The sequence below is a fragment of the Agelaius phoeniceus genome, chromosome 5 (genome assembly GCF_051311805.1).
Source record: "Agelaius phoeniceus isolate bAgePho1 chromosome 5, bAgePho1.hap1, whole genome shotgun sequence".
Classification (NCBI taxonomy): Eukaryota; Metazoa; Chordata; class Aves; order Passeriformes; family Icteridae; genus Agelaius; species Agelaius phoeniceus.
In genome coordinates, this window is record NC_135269.1 from 57,721,767 (window position 1) to 57,746,222 (window position 24,456).

The following is a 24,456-nucleotide window of genomic DNA, read 5'->3' on the forward strand; positions in this document are numbered from 1 at the left end:
ACAAGACTTTGATACAGTCCCCCACAACATCCTTGCCACTAAAACTGGAGAGATTTGTTTGAGTGATGGGCTGTAAGATGCAGACATTTGGTCAGTTCCTTATTCAAAGGGTTGGAGTCAGCTCCAAGTGGAAGCCAGTAATGAGTGGTATCCCATGAAGTCCACAGTGGGGCCAATACCATTTAGTGTCTTCCTCAAGACACTGACAGAGGGACTGAGTGCACACTCAGCAAGCTGGCAGATGACACCAAGTTGTGACACAGTGGATTTGCTGGAAGGAGTGCATCCTATCCAGGGAGACTTGGACAGGCTTGAGAGGTGGGCCAAGGCAAACCCCATGAAGTTCTACAAGGGCAAGCGTAAGGTCCTGCACCCAAACTGGAGCAATCACCAGAATCAGCACAGGTCTGGAACTACTATGTCAATCTTAACAAAGGAAGAGAAATGTATCCTGAAGAAACAAACTATGCAAAATCTTCTCAAAATTGTTTCAAGAATCTATTACCATCTAGTTACAATGAAAAATCATAAATTAATACCTTTACATTGAAATATTCCACCAGAGCAGTAATCAGAATAAATGCTTACTATTAAATGAAAATACAAGTTATGAGACCAACCCACAGAAAATAGAAAGACAAAATACTAATTCTGCAACAAGTAACTAAAAAGGGAATAAATAATGGATATTTCACATCCATTTCTTTCAGAAGACTGAATTAATAAAAAAGGTGTTACAAAGTCTACTGGTACAATACTGTCTGGTTAATAATCTTTTTTCATTAGCTAATAGGAAAACATGTTTTGTAGATAAAAAGCTAACTAAAACAGAACAAGAATCAGAGAGGACACCTTTTGGTGATAATAATTTGAAAAGACAGATATGACTAATGGCACATCACACGAAGCAGCAGTAGGACACATGTTAACTTTATACTATATATCAACAAACTAAAAGAAGAATAGGCACTCACATGGTCAACTACAAGTAATGCACAGCTATAGGGGGCATTAAAATTCTAAATTACATGGCTGTACTAGGAGCACAGAGATAAATCATTGTGTAGTTTAGTGCAGATAAATTAATGAAGCTGGGGACAAAATTAATCAAGTTCATTTCAATTAATACATTTTGTAAAGTTATTGAAACTTTTCAATAGCACCAGTTTGGCAAGCAATTTTATAGGACATAACAAACTGGTTACAGAATACTAGATTTATGAGCCATAAGTGAAAGAAAAGGTAATTACTATGTTAGATCAGGTTTAATAGGTTTAATATAAATCTGCAATGGATGTGACCATGAATAGGAAAATCCTATTTCAAGTTGCTGCAACAATACAGAAGACTGCTGTGATGGGGAAAAGAGATATCTACATGTTTTCTTTCTGAATTTAATCTCTAGAGAACCATTCTTGACTTCTTTTATTATAGCACACAGAGACAACCAGCTATTGTTATAAAATAATCTGAGATTACAGCATTTTAAGTCCTGTAAAATGATGTAATTAGTTTTTGCCACCATCAGATAAATCAAAAGTTCAGCTATTCTTTACAAGTTCAGTAAGACTTCACAACATTATCCACTACTTCCATAGCAAAAGATTAGCTAAGAGACAGCACCCAACTCAGCCACTTCCAGTACTCCCCAAAAAGGTTTCCTTTTTGAGATCTGGTCATAAGGAGAAAGAAAAATAGATGATTTTTTTTAAAAGTAAAATGAAAAGTGCTCTTGAATGTGTACAGCAGCTGGAGTAAATTTAAGATGGGAATACTTCACAATTCTCATGGGTGCTTTTACAGGGCCTTCTATTATTTTTATCAAGGTAGTATGCTAAAACTTCAACATATTTTATTCAGCTTGGGATTTGTCATGAATGAGTAGGAAAAAAGGTGACCCTAACATGTAAAACAATTTTACAACTTTAGAAATTAGTTGGTTTGACTCTGAAATAATACATGTGTTATGTTGCATAATGGTAGCAATACAGTATTTTGAAGCTTTATTAAATGAAGAGAACAGAGCACACCAGGTTTACCACTGGTTCTTATTTTACTTAACACATTTCTCACATCCAATTACATACTCATTAGCCATATATGTGTAAAAAACAGGAAAATAGTTGATTTGAAGATTAAACCACTTCCTTAATGCCTTTATCAGCTAATTTTTAAATTTATATTAGTAACCCATCATACATCAGCTGTGCTGAAGTTGCAAGTATGCAATAACTTGTTTGTGGCTTTGTCAGATTTTATCAACATTGCTTACATGGTGTTTGCACAGTTAACATCTCCCTAAAACATTTTACAAGATTACTAAAAACACAAGTTTAACAAAAAGAATTAAACTTTAATTGGAAACCTGATAGACACAGCAGTACTGTTCCTCTAAGATATACAATGTGGTCTGTGAACGAAAGAAAAATTTCTTCTCAGAAATACTGCCCCCCACACTGCTTTGTCAAAGTTCTGTTCCCCCCTCTTAAAGCAAGCAACTTGTTAGTAAAAATTCTGCAAGCCCATCTTCACTTAGTAATGCAAGGTCCATGACAAGGAAAGACAAGACCTGAAATTCAGTAAGTCTGCAGCAAACTGACTGCAAGTGAAGCATAAACACAGGCTGATTGCACAAAACCACTGTGAATTATTCCTGCTGAATAAGCTGGCATGCACAACCAGGAGTGGGAAGCTATGCAGACAAACAGACCCTACAGCTACCTCACAGCTGTCTCCTGAGCTCAGCTATCCTAGCAGCAGCCCCACTCTGCTTCCTGACCCTGCACTCACTGCAATCTAATTGACAGGGGTCACTCCTAAAGTCCCCATCCAACCAAACTGCTTCTTACAATAGGCTCCTTCTACCAGCCCACATTTCTTGCAGTAACTACCTATTTCCACAAGTTCAAAGTAGCCAGCCTGTGGACCAAACCCAACTCAAAAATCTGTTAGTGGTTTCCAATGATTAAAATAATCTTCACTTCCAAATTTATACACATAATTCTTCTTTTTGCATTTTACACCATCTTTATAGGATGATTACTCAAGTGTGAATCAAAGGATTTCAAGGTCATTTGCACTACTTTGTATTCATAGTCAATGTTGATTTCTCTTGTTATGATAAGAGAATATGTGCATGACGTGGCTACAGTTCCACAAATTAACTTACTTCTATTTTGCTTTGACAGGACTTGTTACATAATCTATTTCAACAAAATGTGAAACTATACCAAGAAAACAAACACAATAGAAATACTTTACTTCAGTGTACTTCTACTTCCAAGCAAAACCAAGCCTAATACTTTCAGAAATGAAGAGAAATATTTACAAAAATGTCTCCATGTCCTACTAATTTAATTCACTGTGACAAACAAAGCCCAACTATTTGTGGTCTAACACAAAACATACTCACACATACCACATCACCCCCCACACACACAGACAGAATAAGCCATCTGCACCAGAAAAGCCACCTATCCCTATATTACTCACCACAAATTTTAGCTTGGAACCTATTGCCTAGTTTCTACCTTAGAACATTTCCAGTATTGTTCTGAAGAAAACAGAAAAAAAAAAAAAAAAAAAAAACCAAAAACCACCCCAACAACAAATTAAAAAGTCCACTTTCCCAGGCTACTGCTGTCATTATAAATCAAGAATACTTTTTAAATATGATCTTCACTGTAGCACAGAGCTAAACCAAACATCTTCCAAAAATGCACACATTAAAAATGCCTATAGACATGCACCCACCAGATTCTGATGAACTGTGCATACAGCAATAAGCATATACATGTTTGCATATATGTGTACACAGACATTCCCTAACAGATACCAGGAATTCAGTCCAAGCACTACTATCATATATGATCTACTCCTTCATGATCATCAAGAGCTTGCATGCCATGAATAACGAGTTCATTTCTTTCACTAAAACTATAATGTATTACCTGTAGATAATATATGTGCTATTGGACATATTCCAGATACAAAAGTCAAAATGTTTGCATCAAAAAAGTCAAAACTGGGTATAAAATTCTATACACACAACTTCAAACTGTACTTATCAGTTTGTACAGCAAGAGAAAGAATAAGCTTCCTATAAACAGATGTAGAAAAGGCATTATTTAGTGGTTTGTACAAGAAATAATATTGAGAGCTTACTAGATATTTTTCACATTTTAATATCAAGGAAGCATACTCATATTTCACTTTCCTATGCATATTTCAGTGTGAGATTCATAAAGTTCAATAGCAAAAAAAAAATATAGTTTGTTTTATATTGACTAAGTTCACCATAGACAGGGTGACTGCACTCCTAATAGGACTGGAAATTTTCTTCCAAAATTATTTCACTTTAATCCACAAATCTGATTTACTGGTAAAGTATTCTAAACTAAATAGACAGCACAAGTGAAATGGATAGGTTTAAACTGAATTCTGTCTTTCCTCTGATTTTGCAACCTTATATAACAAAGATTTCTACTATCACAACATTCTTAAGCTATCAGCTTCCATGTCAGTCACAATCACAAAGGTCACAACATCTGTTAGATCAAAGGGCTAAAAAGTGGTATTTGTTTACCATTTTCAAGTTTATGTAAAATATGTTTTAACACCTCCCTTTTTTCACAGTTGCATTTCATAAGAATGTCCTATAACTCACTGAAATGCTCAGTCTCATGCAGTTATTATAGTTTCCATAATTGTACTTTCCCAGCATCAATCTGACAATAAGACACAGCATGGAAAAAAAAATAAATAAAAGCTACAACTTGGACTGTATTATATTGAAGAAGCCTCATAACAATGACCAGGCAGGAGAGGATCAATTCAAGAACTACAAACATGCAATTTCTACTTCTTTCTGTAAGTTTCCTGGAGATATCTTCCAGAATGGTCTACCTCAAAGACATTTTCTTTATTCATTATTTTGCCCTCAACTCCTAATCACCAAGTTCTCCAAATGGAGTGTACTAATCCTGCTTCAGATTTTCACTTGGGATACAAAGCCATTTGATTCTGTGATACTCTCTTGGCACTTGTATTGACTATTCAGCAGCTAAAATCCAGTAAACAAAGGGAACAGTCAAGTTATCTGACAATACATTTGTTTTCCCATTGACTTGTTGTCAGCATTCACAGATGAGACACAGAACCACTGTATCAGCCTGTGAACATGAAGGCTCACGGAGTAGACAAGCAGTAATACTTACATGCCTCATCATTTTTCACTCCTATTTATTTCCAAGCATGAAAATCACACTTATATACCAAGCTGTTCCATTATCAGGCATTAACAATAAACACAGCTAATTATACTGTGGGGTTTCTTTCTACAGACATTAGTCTGGTAGGAAGAAATAATGTGAGAAAGAACAAGAACCCATCGAACACCCTATGTATATTAGTAGGATGTATGCAAATCACTTTATTAAAAGCAGGAGTACTACAAACTTTCAATTTTATTCTTTCTTTTGTAAGATCAATTTTCAGTGTTGAAAGGATTAGATCCTAACCAAACCATATGGTAGGACAGCACATCAAACAGGAAAATTCTATAGTTTAAGAACAGTTAAGATGTAATTCATAGGTTCTAGGAGAAACACTCACCAAGATCTGTATTTGGGCCAGCAAGTAGCTGCTTAAATTTGTCCAGTCGAGATGCTTCTCTCTCAGTTAATGCAGGAGTAACTGAGGTGCTGTAGTCTACCATTCCACCTGCCAAGGGAGGTATGGAAGTTTGTGGAAGTGACTGTGATCTCTGCATGGAAGAATTTTCACTAGCATTATCTGAAGGGAAAAAGAAGTATAGCAGTTAGCCTTGGCTAGTGAGAAGGCTACTAATCAGTTGAATTTAATTTGCAAATCTAAAACAGAATTCTTCTTTTTGAAAAATGCAAACTGAAGTATAGCAGAAGTTTGGACTTCAAATTACTTGGATTTAGCAGAAGGAGCATTTCTCTTTGAAGCAGTATTCCACAATTAAAATACATCAGAGATCATATTAATAGCAAGGCTCATGGATTTCTACAATCTGTGTTACTAAAAGCTGTTCTCTCCCTTACATTCTTAAAAAAAAAAAAAATTAAAAAAACAACCACTGAGAAATCTTAAAATTATCGCATTTGAAAGCTTATATAAAACCATGGAAAAGATCACATGAGGGTGAATCTCCCAGTCCACCTGCATGATTTTCTCCTGCTTTTCTATATATTTTATTTATATTTTAATTACAATTTACTCATATTTTTTCACAATAGTGAAAAACAAATAGTGAAAACATAAAAAAGTTTATTCTACCCTCATACCCATGCATTACAATTTCATAAGGCATGCAGTCTTCTTCTCAAATAAATCACTTGTGATAAACAGTATTTTCCTGCAATATTATTTTAATATTGGGGTTGGGAAGGGTTTACTGTCTTACAGGGGCAAATATGGTAGCTCTCATCCTTTAACTCTCAAGATCTTTTTCACTTTTCAACATACCTAATGAACTCGACGTATGACCTTCACTGACTGATTTAACAAGCCTATTATCACCACATGCAACTGAAGTCAGCTGTGCAAATTCCTCTTGTTTTCCTTCCTGTAGATGTTCTTCCTGAAATTTATGCTGTTCTTGTAGCTTGCTGTGATTCTGAATTACTTTGTGAGCTGTTTCCATGACCACTTCTGTATTTAAGTTTTCAGCAGCTATTGCTAAGAGTTCATCATCATCATCTCCAAGATCCCAAGCATCACTTGTGTTACTTTCAAATTCTTGGAAGGTGCTGACTTTCTTCAATTTCACTGGAGTTGTAGGTGGCTTTGAACCTGGTTTTATCAAGCTGTTCAAAAACAAATAAACACTATTTAGAAAACTAGTAAGAAGCAAAATACTCTGGGTAGGACCAAACCCTGAAAGTTCATAGTTGATACTACATAGGTAGTAAATGTTTATCTCTCTCCACTCATGTTGCCACTACATCCACCCACCATAACATACAGGTGAAGAAATCTAAAAAGAGGGCTGTAAAAACTGACACTTCGTTACTTTGAATAGAAGCAAAACATATCTTTCCTTCTCTTTTCTTAAAGAAACAAAAAAAAAGGACCATCCCCAAAATCACATGAAAGGATTACTACTAGAATAGCTTATAAAACAGGGCACACTGCACTGCTATTGCTTCATCCATTGCTGTAGATTTCAGCCCTTTCAATGCTATTGCTGCTTAACAGCACAGGAGCTGAAATCAAGCCATGGTCTACTCCTAAGTCATCATAAGCAATCATGCAATACAATCACTGTCATAAACAAACCAAGTCTCACCTTAAAACTCATTAAATCTATCATTCCTCCCCATCCAGGCATGCCAGCATGGATTTCCTTCAGAACTTTGCTCTTCTCAGAAGAAAGATATTTCTTCCAGTTACTGGTCTAAGTGGACCCTGATCAGCTCCCAACCTTTTGCCCCTCTGTCAACAGGCAGTATGAGATAGGAACAAGTATCCCTCCCTAGCCTGGAACTTGCTCTCACTTACAGTAATGCAGAGCAATCACATCTCCCTTCAGAAGTGAGCTGAATAAGGTATAAAGTTGAGAGGGTTTCTTAGTCTGTTCCCAAGAAATGAAGAAGTTACTGCCATTAATTTAATTGTGCTTTCACAGAATGGGTAAGATGGGAAGGGATCACAGAGGGTCATGTGGCCCAAACTCCCTGCTCAAGCAGGGTCATCTAGCACAAAATCACATAATTTTTGAGTTTGTTTCTGACCTCCCTCTCTCTCCACTTGGGCTAGTTTTTCTTTTTTTCTGTTAAGACAAGGCAGGCAGAACTGCAAATCAGAAAAAGTTCTTACCCAGTTCTCACACAGTATCAGTTACAATGTTTCTGTTATGTCCTACAGGGAGTATCTTCCCTAAAAGGTGCTACAACACTTACACTTTCACCTGACTTGTCATCACTGTCCAAAACAGCAAGGTCTTTCTCTAGTTCTGTGACTTCAAAAACTTCCAGTTTTTGTTACTGGGTCTCTATACCTCTGTATTTTGAGCCAATTAATCTCATTTCTTTTAATTTCACCCTTAGGATCACACATTTCAACTGCCTCAACTCTGCATCATATGAAAATTAACTAGAATGTTTACTACTTGTACTATCTGAAACCAGCCCTTGAAAAAATTTAGTAGAAGCATGACGTCCTTCCAACCAAATACATGTCTTTGTGACACTTTTTTTACTTTACCACAATTTCCCATGTATAAGGCATTAAAAATAAATAATAACAGTTGGCAATCTATGTTAGTTAAGATCTGAAAGAGCTGACTTGTTCCTGCAAATATGGTAACCACCAGGAAGTCACAAAGGAGAAGTCAAAACAGGGAAGTCAAGATTATGACAAAAATTGAGAAAGGAAGACTAACAATAAACTTTACAGCCAACAGGAAAAAAAAAAAGAGAGAAGACAGAGGAGACACAAAATACTTGGAATATTTAAATATTAGGTTAACTCACGTTCCATGCAATAATGGGTCAAAAGGTGGATGCTGAGCTCCGTACACATGTTGGATACTAAAGGAAAACAAAGAGAGTTACCACAAAAATAATAAATATTTGGAGAGTTTCTGTGTATTAAATAGTCAGTAATAAAGAGAACTTAAAATGTTCCATCAGTTGTCTGTTTCAAAAATTAACAATAAGGAAGCTGCAATTGATGTGCATAATAAGAAGCAATTTAATAAAAATCATAGATTTGCTAAACAGGAACTCTGTGAAACCTAAGCTAAGGCTATTTTAGGCTATTTTATTTTTCTAACCAGGAATTAAAAGAAGAAATAAGTTAGACTCTGCAGTAAGAATCTACAAAATTCTCTTCTCAGATTTATCATTTCTCCATCTCTTGCAAAAAATTAAAAATTCTCAAAGAAATATATATAGAGATTTAATCTTCTACATACCCTTGTCACCCAAAATCCAACCAGACCAGTTCTTAACCATTACTAAAGTACAAGGATGACAAAGCTACAGAAAAATGCAGAAGGTGACAGCTTAGAATAAAAGCCACAGGAGTACTAAAGGAATGCTTTGAAACATGCTTCCTAAGACAGACTTACTCACTAGCCTCTAACATTACAAAATAGCATGTTTTTGGGTGAAAATCAAAACTATCTACAAACTAAATCTACTACTCATTATCTCCCAGTTATTGGGTATGAAACTATTTTGTAAATTAAAAAAATGCCACAGAAGGCACATCAAGACTTACATGTGGCTTCATATTAGAAATTACTACAACAGAACTCTCTAATTGTAAGAGAAATAAATCATATTTCATTATGATTATATGATAATAAATCATATGCAACATTAACAACTACCCAAACCTGTAATAAAAATCACATAGAACAAACATGCTCTCCTGACACACCAAAAACCATCCCCAGACCATAAGGATAAGTAAGTCCAACCTTAGTAAACCTGAGATAGAACCAAGCCAAAAAGACTGCAGTCAAAACAGATTTTAAGAGAGGCTTAGATTTTCACAACAGCTGCAGCATTAACACCAGTGAAACTAGCCCTAGGGGTGACTGAAAATGGTGATTTATCAAAACTTGCAACGATTTTTATGTGATTCAATAGAAATCAATTCCCCACCAGCCTTTCCACAGAACCACATGCCATCCTCTCCACAGGCACATCCCTGCTCTACACTCCCATGAGGGTCAGGTGCCACTGCCCGTTTCCATACACACAGAACGTGCCTTTTCCTTACACCACTCTGTGAATACCTGCCATGCAAATCCATTCAAACAGAAAACAACAGTCCCCTCCATGCCATGAAAAAAATGAGTTAAAATCAAAAGCACATTCTCCACAGTGTCCTTGTTTTTCCACAAGCCTGCAGTTGCCTGCAAATTAACTGCAAGTATTTATAGATCCTGTGCAAGGGAGGAAAGCCAGAAGCGTTTCACCCTCAAGAGATTCAGCAAAGTTACAAAGAAAACATAGTAGAAGAAGGACAACAGGTGGACTGAAAAAGTTAGTTTGTAACTAAAGAAACAAAACCACTCCCAGTTAGTGCTTATGGGTAAGTGAAAATGAAAGGAGGTAAATGATGAGCAACACCACATTGCTGAGTTCATGTCTAGGGTATTAAATACAGAGTTACTATCCTCTGAGAGCCACAAGTACACATCATTCTTACAAAAAGAATATAGAAAACTGTACTGTGAGAACAATTTAAGGAAAAGACCAAAGAATGTTATTGTTAAATAATAATCTGAATATGTATTTCCATGCTGATGTAACAGTCAAAAGAGTTAACAGGACTTTGGGGTCTATTCGCTGGAAAATCTTGAATGGGAGAATGTGCTTGTAGCTCTTTGCACTAATACAACGACTGCTCTGCTGCTCACACTTCAGAAGAAAGCTGAGAAATTGACAATGTTTTGAAATACGTAGCAGAAACTAAGACATGTCTCTATGCCTAGAAAATACAGCTTCCTACAAAGTATTTTAAAATTTCACAACTTGTATCAAGTTTCAAAACATCCTAACTTGGCCCTGCTGAGAGCTACAAACATTCTCCCACTCAACATTTCCCGGCGAACACATTCCCACGATCACGTTAACTCCTTTAACCGCGATGTCAGGCTGGGACCGCACATTCGGACAATTATTGAACCACCTTTCTGACACAAGCCAGAACCAGCGCTCACTGACCACCAGCCATCTCTAGCAGACAACTGGAGGCGCCCAGCGCCGGAGGGCTCCGAGCGCTGAGCTAACAAGGGACCCGCGTCCGAGCAGCGACCGACCGGACCCGGACCCTGCGGGGAGACTCAAGTACCCGCGGGGTCTCGCGGGGTAGGAACGCGATGTTGGGGTCACAGCGGAGCGGGACGGGCACGGACGCCCGCCCAGCCCGGCACCGTCTAGGGGCCGGCCACGCCGACCTTCCGCGGCTCCTCTCACCTGCCCGGCACCTTCGCGCCGCTCCGCTTCCAGAACTGCTTCCGGCCCCCGTCGCTCGCCATAGTGGCGTCACCTCATCCCCCTCCGCGCTCCTGGCCCTCTCCCTCAGGCTTCACTCCCCGCCATTCCCTTCCACAGAAGCACCACTGAGCGCCGCCATCTTGGGACGGGAAAACAACCCCGCGCCTTATTGGCCCTCCGAAGAGGCCCGGAAGTTTGAACCAACCAGAAGTGAGATTGCTGCCGGGTGGGCCCGCTCGGGCCAATCGCAGCGAGGGGATGTTGGGGGCGGGCGGGGGCGCGGGCGGCCCCGGCCCGGTGTCTCCCGCCCGGTGTCCCCCGCCCGGTGTCCCGTCAGGGCTGTGCCCCGGCCAAAGCTTTCCTGTAAATCAGGAATTGCTTCGCGGCTCTCCGAGTGGGACGTTTTCAGATTTTAGTCCTCTTTGATTGAACCGTACAGAGCAATTCCTCAGAGTACTCCTCAGAAGTGCAAAACTTGCCTTGTGAATGGATGGTGATACTAACTGAAGATCGGTGGGCATCGGTCTATAACAAAATCCATCACATTTTTTCTACTTTTATATTTTTACATTTATTTCCAATTATTAACACAGTTAGTGAGGACGAGGGGAGCAGGGGGACTTCAAGCTTTCTGTTTAAAAGTTCTCCAATCGTTGTACCTATTTCATTTAAGGCTTTGACATTGTACAAGATTGAGGGGGTTTACATGTATCTATCTGCAGATTTCCCAGCAATATATCACTTCACAAGGATACATCGCTTCTGCCAAGCAAATAACTATGGTTTTATGTTATTCTTTCAACTATGGCTCCTGAGAAAGCAGTACTGAGTTACAGGATTTTTTGCTGCATCCCAATGCAATTTAGCATATAATTTAACATATCAACAACTGTTCAGGGAACATCCTGCCACAATTAAGCCAAAAAACTGGCATGTAGTATAAGACCTGATCTGCAGTGCAACCTTTGTTCTTTAGTATGTATTTCATGTGTAAGTTATTTCTTAAGAATTGAAAAAAAAAAAGCTTTCCTTCTGCTTTGGGATTTACTTAAGCAGTTGCCTTCTAAAAACTGACAAAAGTGAAATGTTTCACAGATCTTGTTACATCACTGTCCACAGGTGAAAGCTGTCATTTCAATGCCTTTTATAGACATGTATGCTGTAGAAGTATCACCTTCTCCATTTGTGTCCTTCAAGTAGGATTCATCTTACACATTCTGGACTTTGAGTATCATCAGCATTAATGAAATACACAAGAAAAATATTATGATCTATGTCTGTTACCTAAAGTGAGATGAAACCTGCAAAGTCATGACTGGAACTTTGCTTAGTCATAGCTAGATAAATTTAAATTATACTTGTTGCTACTAGAATGCAAAAATGAGGTGTTTCTCTTGTGACAGTCAAAAAAGTGATAAATCCATAAAACATACATTCCATCATAACCATTAAGATGGATGCTAAAACTGTGTTTCAGTTATTTTTATTTGTTCATTGTTGATATTTATCAAAGAGAAGCATAGATTCAGCCTAGATAGCCCAAGCCATCTCTGATCCTTATGACTGTAGACCTGAATCCTGAAGTGACACCATTTAATTTTTGTGTCAGTCTGGTGGAGCCATGTGGAACTTCTGGTTGATTTTAGCAGTGGAGGTTTTGCTGAGTTACATAATCAAGTCAGCACAAGGTTAACACTATTATTAATATTTCATTATATTAAGTATATGTTCCCTTGTGCCTAGGTTTTTAATGTGGTTCAGAATTTTGTGTTGGAAAAAATTGGCAGTTGCACGGATTGTTCCCTGAATAAATCTGACTTGCAAATGGAGCTACATTTGTATCAAGAACTGCAAGTGCCCTCCTCTGCTACTGTGAAGGGCTGCTGCCAGTTTGAGACCTGTGAAGTCCTATAGAGCTGGCTGCTGTTGACTTTCAAGAAGGCAAGGATACTGTTTGTATTCCCTTCCCATTCATTTTTATATTTTCTCCTTAACCTGAGTGATGTTTTATCCCTGGCACAAACCTGTGTGGCCAAGGTTCTGGAGGTGCAAGGGATTTGGAAGAAGGAACCTTTCAAGACCTCACCAGGTAAGTTAGGTGCAATTCTCCATGCCCACCACTCAAGCTGATCTGGCCACAAAGAGTGTGTTCCTGAAGAGAACTTATCAAATGGTAATAACTGAGTATCACAAGAAGGTAAGTTCACAGCTATGGAAGGAGGACTTGGTCTGAGCATGTGTTTTACCAGTGTCACTGCTTAACTTTACAGAAATGTGACAGTGACAGTGGAGGGTGTGCAGGGGTTCCACTGCCAGTCTCTTTGTGTTTGAGGAGAACTGCCAGTGTCCAGGTGCTGACATTCAAGGAGTGCAGCAACACTGCAGTCACTGCTGGGACTCACTGCTGCAGCTGGTCAGCACAGTCCTCAGGAGCATCCCAACATCCAAATCAGCTATTTCAAATTTGCACAGCTGTATTACCTAGGCTTTGCCTCATGTATTACTCAATACAGTAATATTTCTGTACCATTTCTATAGGAATTTCTGTTGTTTCAGAATAATAAAAAATATTAAAATATCTTCTGTAGTATTTGTTTTGTTTAATGAAAAGTTGTATGTAAGAATTTATAGTTAGGAAGTGGTCTGTTGCCAATATGGTCATATTGAGCTACAGGGTGTTTTGTAGACTTCTTTCTTTTTCCTTTTCTCCCTTTTTTTCCCTTTTGAATTTTTTTTTTCCAGATTTGTGTTCCTTTTAACTTGAGCATTTTTCAGAATCAGGTAACTGCATACAGTTGCTTACTGTTACTGAGGGTGCTCAGGAAGTTTCTGTATATTCTAGAATGTACATGTGTAGCCATGCTCTTGGCTGACCAAAATTAGGAGTGTTGTAGCTTGCACTAGCAGTGTTTTGAGCAAAGTAGGCACTGAGAGGTTTATTTAGTGTGATAGCTGGTGAGCTGTGCATCCAGGTGGAGATGCAGGTTGGGTTTTAGCTCGTGTTCTGGAAAGCTTCTGCTGTGCTGGTGTGGTTACACAGATAGACTTCTCTGAGGAGGGGCAGTGGTGTCTTGGGAAAATTAAGTTTTTCTGACTACAGATGTGAGAGTATAGATTGGTGCTAAACATAGTTAGCTAAGCTGACAACAGCACTCCTCTGCTAACTTAGCTGCACTCAGAGCAGGAGGATTTGCAGATAAAGGTGCATAAGCTGGGGAGTGCTTTTTCATGCTGATCCTTACACTGCTGTGTCAGCAACAGTGACACCGTTGTGTCACTGTTGCAACTGCAGCAACATGCTGCAGCTGCGAGGTGTGGCTTAAACTCACTCTACAAGCTGACAAGGCCATGTGTCTCTACATGTGTTTTTTTCTGTTTGCTTTAGTCAATAAGGAACAAAAATTAAAGTGAATTCAAATTAGGCACCTCCATGATGAAGCATTATTTTATGCACTTTTTTTACTGTTCCAACAAACTAGTGGAAGTTCTCCTGAAGCACACAAGGCTTTTTATGGTTGCTGGTCGCTCTTTTGTCAGGTCCATGGGCATGCCTTTCTACCAAGCCATTGTCTCCATGTACTTTATTGTGCATATCATGGAAGAGACAGTTCTTGAAAGTAAAACTGAGCAAGTGGAATGAAGTTACCAAGCAAAATCAGAATTCAGCTAGAATCAGAGAGAGGAAGACAGCAGTTATTCTTGGGTAGAAAACAATCCCAGAGAGTTCAGTACTTGATCCAAAAAGTACAGTACTTGATCCAAAAAGATATGAGGCAAAGTAAGATAAAAGGAATAAGCAATCATGTAGAAACAAGGAAGAAAGAAAATAGGGATGTTAAAAAAGAGGGATAAGCAATAGCTACATTCAAAGAGGTTGGACGTGGTCCAGCAAATCACACAGGCACAAGACCTCTGTCAGGGCAGTGCAATTTTTCTCCAGAAAATTGGAGAGGAAAAGAGAGAAGAAATCAACACAAGAGAGTAATGGCCAGGAGGAGTCATCACTGAAGACAAGTCATCACTGTAATATTTTGTAACTTTTGCTCTGCAAGTGCCTTTCCTATTACACATGAATTGAAAAAGATTTTAAAAATAATAGCGAACTTGTGAAAATACATTTACATTGGTAATGCACATGTATGGAATCATGCACACTCACACTCAATTCAATATCAGTGAAAGAAGATTGTGAGACAGAAAAATAAATAAATAAATATGTGCTGGTTTGGGCTAAATGTCTTTGTCTTGTTTCTCAGTCTAGAAGAGTGATTGATGTGGGTAGTTTTCAAAAGTTGTCATTCATTAAAATATTAGTGGCAATGCTCATGTTGACATGTCATGCATTTTAGGTGAAGCTTTTTGCTTTATGTTTTGTTTGTGTCCACACATCAACTGACACAGCCTGCTGGGTGTAGCCTGGCACTGTACTCTGTGCCCAAGGAATGCTGCTCACAGGCAGCCCAGAGGATGGAAATGCTCTTTCCTGAAGTCTCACACAATATGCAGTTAAGGCTTAGATGACTCAAAGAAAGAAGGATGCTTTGTAAGTGGATGTACTGGGTAGAAGACAGAGAAGTTTGGGAAAACAACAGATCCTCTTCCAAATGTATTTCTAGTTCTTAGAAATTCCACCTAATTTTGCCTCATCTACATACAGGGGGTGTTTAAACAAAACATTACAGCATGACAGAACTTCAAGCCCAGAGTAATAAATGTATATTTGTCTCTGAGCCACGATAATTGCCTTACATTCATTGTTGAGAGAAACTTATTTTCTTTAAAGCATTTAGTCCACATCAGTTTCTGAATTTCATGTTCAACTAACTATCAGAACAAGGTGAAAAGCAAAATCATTGGAGCATTTGTATATGTTACTTGAAGTTAAAAGGTCTTGCTCGAGATATTGGGAGAGCTTTAGAGATGCCAGGAGACCTACTTAGTACTGTGATTTGATGAGGAGATAGTCAGTACCATTTCTCTAAGATCAGTAGGAGAAGGCATCTCCTTGGAACAGACACAGAACCTCTTTTGTTTTTGGTTTTTTTTTTTAATGCCAAATCATAACAAAGAGCAAAGCTATTGCTTTAGGCTAAAAACTGGGCATGTACGAGAACAATGTAAGAGATGGGTGTCTGGAGCTTTTCCAAATCTACAAATTGGTTTGGTTTTTTTTCCTTAAGAATCATCTGTAATGTACCTGAGTGCAAAACTAGATTTGGGCATGTAATATGAGAGTGAGCAGGGCTCGGATCCCTTGGGTTTCTGTTTTAAACAGCCATACTCATATTACTTACCATGTACCACACTTTTTATCTTCTTTTCATAGTTTGTATTATAGAAATTTTTTGAGAAAGTACCTGAAACAAAGTGTCTTCTAACTTTAAGAAGGAATTCAACAGCAAGCTTAGGTTCTTTGGTTCAACCACTCTGTTTTGGTTGTTTTTCTTCTAATGGACAATTTAATCTCAAATTTCAGGAAAAACACCAGACACAGACAGAAGTATTTATCAGCATTATTTACTTTTTCATTATTTCAGTTTGTTCTCTGGACAGTCTGTCTTTCTTTTTGTATTTGGTCCGTTGTTCCCAGATGTATTTAACATGGAGGCATTGCATTTGGCATGCCAGTAGCATCAATCATGTCCTTGGTCCCTTCCTTATTTTGGTCAAGAAAAGCTCTTTAGAAGTAAATCTTGAACTCCTCACACATATCTAAGAGTGGAGATACGATGATACACAGACATTTCAATGGATTATCTACAGCAGATATTTTCAGGTGTTAGAATGCATTAAACTGTGAGTTAATTGACATCTACCATTTATCTTGAGAGCACACATTTATTATCTCACAATATTTATGACTGACAGCAGCAGGATGGAGATTTTTTTCGCTTGTCTTGTCTTTGACTATCCAGCTTCATCACCAGTGTTTTTATGGTTTTTTCTTGGATCTCTGTATTTAAGTCTACCACTGACATCTCTTTTCATGTCTCAAAGCCCCTGTTAGTGTATTTTTCATATCATTTGTGTCTTTTGTTGGTGTTTCTTGAAGATAGCAAAGCCTTTACCATGCTATTTGACCCTATTTATCTCTCAATTAATTTCTCATTGATCCAAATGTGTATTAGAAGGTAATTAAGTTTCACAGTTTGCTTTTTAATCCCATTTCAGGGTTTCTCTGCATAGCAGTTAAAATGAATACTTGAACTGAAAACAGTCTTATTCCTGTCTTTCTTAGCGTTCCACATATTTTCAGCATTAAAATCCTATTAATGAAATTTCTGTAAAAAAGGATTAGAGGTAGAGTAAGTTCAGGTAGTGTAAGGTGAATGAAAAATCCCAGATAAAATAAAAAAATTACAGCTGGCCTTACAGTATATAGCATAGATAACATTCCCAGAAGTATCTTCAATGTAATAATTTTAGTTGTTATTCAATTCAAGTAAGTTGTATCAAAGCCATGTTTTTTTCTTCTGAAAGAGGAATGGACTTTGCTACTTAAGAGGTAAGTCTGTATCAGGTCTCATGAACTGACTGTTATTGAATATTTATTGCTGGTTTTGTGGTTTGTGTATGTTTTTGTTGGAGAGCAAATATTAACATGAGCAACAAGTGTACTGAAGATAATGCAGTTGAGTCCCAGCTAGAGTCTTTCCAGCATGACTTTCAGTAGAAAAGAGTTACTGAGTGCTACTGGGGTAATGCTGTTGGCTGAGCTGCCCATTTTACTAGGAAGAATGTTGGCAAGGCTTAAGATTTAGTAGCAGAGAGGTTGAGAGCTTGGTGGAAGAGACATAAGCAAAATTATAGTGCAAAGATCATGGGAGTAGCTACAGATTTTTGGGTGAAAATATATGATAAATGTAACAAAGTATTTTATACATTTTTTTTTAGGTGTGCTGTTCCTTATCCAAGAGGTATGTCCTGTTAGTGAGGTGGATTTGCAAAGTAGCCTTTAGCTGAAGTTGATAAACACTCTCCCATATTTAATACTGCTGGGGGGAAAAAAATCAAAACTTGCAATTTTTTTCTTTTTAGATCTTGTTACTTTTGAGAAGTGGGTAGGAATAGTAGACAGTTTTCAGCTAAGTGAAAAAAAGAAAACTCAGACTAAAGAGCAAGATTTAAGCATTTTTCTATTCTTATCACTTTCTGGTATAACACAGCATGTAGCATCATGTTGTAACATAATAAAAGAGAACAGCTTAGCTTCTAAACCTTGAAATTAAAATTTGCAATTTTGCTTGAATGGTCTTGACAGTTGTGTCAGGACTGGCAATCTAGTGCAAGAAATGAACTGAAAATACTGATATAAAACCACCAGAGAGTCCTAAGTTTTGAAGAGAAATTGATAAGGTAATCACAGAAAGCTCTCAGAAGTTAAAGCCATTTTAATTTGAAAGAGCTCAAAGGTTTAATCTCTTCTACTGAAATCTAGAAGTATAGTGGTAGTGATTCTAGTATGCATGGTCATTAAAATAAGATTTTTCAAGTAACCAGAGCAAATAAATACGTTAAATGTAATTTTTCAAAGATCTTTTCAACCCTGAAACTCAGCCACGGCCCGTGGAACAGAAACAATATTGAAATACTAATGAAGTCTGAAAACTTCTGTCTTTTTTCCTTCTTGGTTTTGTTTTGTGAGAGGAAAGACTTGCTTAAGGACATTGTGTCTTACACTGTACTAGTTAATGCAGCCAAGGGAAGAACAAAGAGATTTCTACCAGACAAAACTTTGTCTATTCTTTTACAAACCTTAAAAAAAAAAGCTCATGTCATACTGTATTTTTGTTCCCCTATTAATAACACTGTAATTAGAATGACTATCTGTCTGAACCCATGCCACCTATGACTTATATAAATCTGTATGTGATGCTCTTCTGTTTGTACCAGTTCTCAGTCAATGCTAGCCAACATTTTTATTAATGCTCTAAAAATTCAAAATCACTCGTGGCAAAAATTAAGAGTTTCAAGTAATGATAATGGCAATCACTACTTCAGAATGTAGCAGAGCCATAACATTAATTAGTTGTTGGGAAGTAATTCTGGAGGAAGTGTTATTAGTTTTAGATATATTGCTGAAAATTTTGCTATGGTTTAGCTATAATTCTTTGGTCCTGACTGAGGTTTTTACTGTGTGAAAAAGCTATGTTCTTTGTGCAGAAAATCAGAGGAGATGATCATAACAATCCCTTGGGCTGCACAACCTATGAATTGCTCTCAAAGCTATTCTGTTTTTAATTTCTTGGTATTATTCAACTCTTTTTGGCTGAATTAAACTCTCAACATTATTATATTGTTTTAGATATGGCATATGTGTATATATGAATGCATATGATATACAGATGCTTACTCTTATTTAGAAATCAAATTAAAATGTGATTTTGTTAGAATATCACCAAGAATAGTGGACTTTTCCTCTTTCTGACAAAAGGAAATTTAATGGAACAAACTTATGGAAATTACTGTGTCTAAAGTCTCAAAATGAACATTCCTATATTTGTGTAGTGAAGAAAGGAGGCCACATGGCACTGCATAGGTTTTAGTCCAACTAAAATCTAAACTTCTGTCTGGAAATTTGCTCTGTCTCTCCTCACTGAGAAGTCAAGAGAGTTGGCATCTTCTCTAATAAGGCTTATGGGAGGGCAGTCTGTCTTGGAACCTTTTCCTTTGGAAACAGTAACAGGCAATTTCTTCATAGTTCTTAAATAATTACCCAGTTGAAGTGTGAATATATGGGAACAGCAAAGGAATAAATCACCCCAGCAGCAGCTATATGCATTTTTTATAGTATCCCAATTTTCTCTCTTTCACACTCCACAATAGAAGAAAATGTCCACTTTATTTCATTGCTAATAGTTGGCAGTATGCTGAAAACCAGTAAAGTTAATGAGAAAATTATTATGGCAGAGAAATACCGGTCAGTTTTCATCTGGTTTTTAGAAATGATAAAACTGCTTTTAGTAGGCTTTGAATTTGGTCATTTTTCCTAACACCCTTGCTGTTCTGTAACCTTTCAGTATCTAACTTAACTTTGGAAATTTCCTGTTGTATTTATAAAGTTGAAGCTTGTACTTTTGTTTTCACCCATGTCAAAATGGGAAACAAACATATATGTTAATAAATTCTTGTTTGCATTCAAGTTCTTCTTTCTTGAAGGCAAAGAGTTACTCATCACTGCATCTCTGATGATGATGCAATCTGAGCAATGAGATGCATCACTGCATCTCATTGCTCTTTTCAGTGTGCTCAAGCATGTCTGTAGAGCTGAGGTGCCCTTGGCTCTACTGGAAACATTATGTCATCATCTAAACAAGATGTTGTTATGCCAGGAAAGGATCAATACTTTGATGAGTAGCTGCTGGCTCAAAACTGCAATGTTATTTTATAAAGGACCACTTGGAATACATTCCAAAGCATTTCTCATGGTACGAAGCTCTAGGGATTTGATTTGTCTCTCTGCCCAGGAAAATGAGTTGATTCATCTGTAAATACATGTCTGCCAACCTCAGATAATAAGAAAAAATGCATCTTGTGCCCACATCAGGCTTCAGCCTTTCAGCCATTTAAATAGTTTACTTTCTTTGTGAAGGAACTACTTCACATACCAAGAATTAATTCAGTGGGGAAGAGAGGAGAAGCTTTTAGCCTTTTTCCTGCTGCTGAGACCAGATGAGTATATCTTTGGGTCTGTGTGACCACACAGCCCTGGCAGTGCCTCCCTGGGTGGGGTGCAAGGGCTGGCAGCCCCCAGAGGCTTAACTTGGAGAGGGTGCAGTGCTGTAATCCCAGAGAGGGTGCAGTGCTGTAATCCCAGAGAGGGTGCAGTGCTGTAATCCCAGAGAGGGTGCAGTGCTGTTATCCCAGAGAGGGTGCAGTGCTGCCATCCTGGAGAGGATGCAGTGCTGTAATCCTGGAGAGGATGCAGTGCTGTTATCCCAGAGAGGGTGCAGTGCTGCAGACCTTGAGAGGGTGCAGTGCTGCAGACCTGGAGAGGATGCAGTGCTGCAGACCTGGAGAGGATGCAGTGCTGCAGTCCTGGAGAGGATGCAGTGCTGTAATCCTGGAGAGGGTGCAGTGTTGCAGTCCTGGAGAGGGTGCAGTGCTGCAGACCTGGAGAGGGTGTAGTGCTGCAGTCCTGGAGAGGATGCAGTGCTGTAATCCTGGAGAGGATGCAGTGCTGCAGTCCTGGAGAGGGTGCAGTGCTGCAGACCTGGAGAGGATGCAGTGCTGCAGTCCTGGAGAGGGTGCAGTGCTGCAGTCCTGGAGAGGATGCAGTGCTGTAATCCTGGAGAGGATGCAGTGCTGCAGTCCTGGAGAGGGTGCAGTGCTGCAGACCTGGAGAGGATGCAGTGCTGCAGTCCTGGAGAGGGTGCAGTGCTGCAGTCCTGGAGAGGATGCAGTGCTGCAGACCTTCCCCCTGCCCCCCCAGCTGGCTCCCCAGCCAGGCTGCAGTGCCAGTGCTGACATCTGTGTCTGCTGGGGACCTGCAGCTGAGACAAACCAGAGCCACAAGCCTCTGGGCCAGTGTGTTGGGAAAGGCAGGACAGATACAGCTGAAGGGCTCTCTGCTGGAACAAGCTCAGCTCTCTGCTGAGAAATGTGTCTTGGAAGAGATTAGTGTTGTTCAGAGTACTAAACTAGCACAGCTTTGGATAATATCACTAGTATACAACAACCAAGGATTATGAAACTGGTTAGCAAAATGGTTTAAAAACTTTTTGTGATCTTCTTGTATCCTTTTCATGCAGTTGGCAGTGGCTTTAGCAAAATGGCTGTATGGAAGTCCTATAGCTCCTTATGAACAGCCTGATATCTGAGAGGAAAACATTACCTTGCTAGATATCAAAGCATCATTTAACCCTCCCATGGACTCCTTTAATTCTTCTATTGGCTCAAGACCCAAGTAATCCAATTTGAGGATTTAAATGCATAAAGACACAGAATGATTTTGTGAAGGTCTTTTTCCTTTTATACTGATGAGGAAAAAAATTACTCCAACAACCTTAATATGGGAGAGGAAAAAAAGGAGAGTTCAAAATCTTTCCATGATATATAATTTTTCCTTATTCTTTTTTAGATTAATTGGCTGTTTATACTAAGCTTGATAGAGACTCAGTACCTAGTACAGTTTTGAATGAATTTGACTTGTCTAATAGAGAGAAGTTGGTCATTGGTGTTATCAGAGTAAACCGATATATTTACTTTGACAGAAGGCATTCTTAACTCACTTCTATCCTACTTACTCAGGCCTAATTTGCCAAAAATGCTCCCAGGTTCTTCCTTGTGTTCTGGGGTGCTGAAAATATTGAAGAATTCCTTTTCATTCTACCTCAATTTAATTATTACAACCCACCATCAAACTGCTGATTATAATATTAGGCTTGTAAGAGCTTCTAAATTATTGACAAAAATGATGGTTATTTTCTGGAAACAACCAATGCAGAACCTACTCTTCATATAGAAACAATGTGATTCACTGCATCTGGAAGGCAAGGTCAGCCTGAATACTTATTTTGCCTTAAAAGAATTCCTCAGTGTTTGTTTGCTGTTTTGTTTCTTTCAACAGTGAAGCCATATGATATTTCAGCTGAAGAAACAGGCAAGGAATTTTATCAGTGCTCTTGTAAAAAGCCTTTCATAGCATACATCAGCTCCTGAAAACTTCAGTGGGATTGTTCATCTCTTTGATACCAAGGAGAAAGGATCAATATCTTAGAGATCTATTGTTTAGGAGTCCTGAAGAAATCAGCCAGCAACAGGCATCTGTGGTTCTTTGAATGTTTATTCTTTCATGCAGTCTTTTTTTCTTCTGCCACCTGCACATCTAACCTGCATTGTTATTGATTTTTATCTGGCAGACAGGCCTCAATATACACATATACGATGCCTGGGAGAAACTGAACCTAGGTGGAAAGGTTTCACACTGCCCTGAGAAACACTGATTTTTCTAAAAAGCTCAGATACAGATATTATGAATTCTAAGAACAGTAACCTTGAACAAAGATTTTTTTTCCTAGAAAATATCTGAGAATTTTTAACAGACACAAGAAAGAAGAACCTTTTGTGCTTTTGAGAGGACTGAGCTTTATAATATTGTCTATATAATATATAGAATTGTCTATAATATTATCTATATAATATATAGAATTAGTCCACTTCATTTGTTCTCTATTATGCAACAAACTGAATTTGTAGCATCACTGTATAAGTAGTTCTCACTATCCTTTCACACAGGATCAATGGTTTTTTTCTCATTTAAGCAGGCAAAAATAAAAATTTGTCTTATTATTCCTCATATAACAGTATCATCAAAGCCCATTGTCTTAGTTTAAGTTCTCTGTTGACCAATTATTGGACTTTTAATGTTCAATTTTTTCCTATAGAAAGAAGGACATAGCTCAGGAGCATCTTCCCACTTGCAGAGGAGGAGCTGGGGAACACCTTCCTTGCCACCAGCGTTTCCATCCTGTACTCTACTGTAAATGGAGTTTCACATTTACTGATAATTCCTCTCTGAGAAAAAGCAAGCAGTTTTCTCTGAGGATGCTATTAATACCTCATTATGAGATTGTGATAAGAGATCTCCCTGGAGTCTGCCAGCAAAACAGCTCTTGGGGTAGATGTGTCAATACTGCTCAGTGCTGTAATGTTTTGGTAATCTCAGTCTTGAAGGTAAAGTCAGGCATCATTTGCAGCATGTCCAGGTGTCAGTCAGCTGCAGACCAAGGAGCTCTGGAATGATGTTTGAACCTGGCCTTTCTCATGTCAGCATGACCACAGGGTTGCTACTCTGCATTTTTGGAACCTACCTACTTTGATAATTAGTGCATTAGGAAACAAAGTGTCTTTCTTAGAGTAACTGCAACATTGACAACATTAAGATTGTGATGGAAATATGTTAATACAGGAAAGGAGAAAAAGTCCTACCTGAATTTTGAAGAGCACATCCTACTTTATCCCACACTTGGAAGTGTTGTCCTTCTATACAGAAGAATGATTGGAGGGTGAGTTCTGCTTGAGATGAGTAAAAATTCCTTCATGTTTCTGTATCTATTTTTAAGGTGCATTTTCAGTCAATTCATACTTTCCCTATAGAAAATTCCCAGGGATCTGGCAAAAATTTATTGACTTAGAAAAGAATTCTTCTTAATTCCAGTGCTATGATAGCTGTGCAAACTCATACAAAAGCTGCTTGAGCAGCAGTAGTAAAAACAGTGCCAAATACATTCAGCTGTTTACTTTCAAGCTAGGAAGTGCTGCAGGGATCTTGGCATATGGCCCCCACTATTTGAAATCTGAGGAAATTCCCACTGGGTCTGAGACCAAACACTTTCTCTCAGCCATTTGGTGGGCTTTTACTACTGTGGTGTTTTAAAAGCTGTGATGGTTAGCAGCCTCTCACTGCTCAGGAATCCAGCTGAGCTGCCCTACAGAGTGCTGCTCAGTTTGCCATGGTTGCAAGCACAATTCA

The 24,456-nt window shown here is 38.3% G+C and overlaps 1 protein-coding gene across 1 annotated transcript in view; it reads right to left on the reverse strand.

The window, feature by feature from the left end:
* Window positions 1–11,145, reverse strand: part of TBC1D22A (TBC1 domain family member 22A) — a 140,791-nt gene extending 129,646 nt beyond the window's left edge. Inside the window, exons 1-4 of the mRNA XM_054631460.2 lie at window positions 10,962–11,145; window positions 8,502–8,558; window positions 6,493–6,833; window positions 5,614–5,793 (exon numbers count right to left, since the gene is read on the reverse strand). Of these exons, the coding sequence (XP_054487435.1) occupies window positions 5,614–5,793; window positions 6,493–6,833; window positions 8,502–8,558; window positions 10,962–11,023 (640 nt within the window). The 5' untranslated portion in view covers window positions 11,024–11,145. The remainder of the gene's footprint in view (window positions 1–5,613; window positions 5,794–6,492; window positions 6,834–8,501; window positions 8,559–10,961) is intronic.
* Window positions 11,146–24,456: the final 13,311 nt, after the last annotated feature.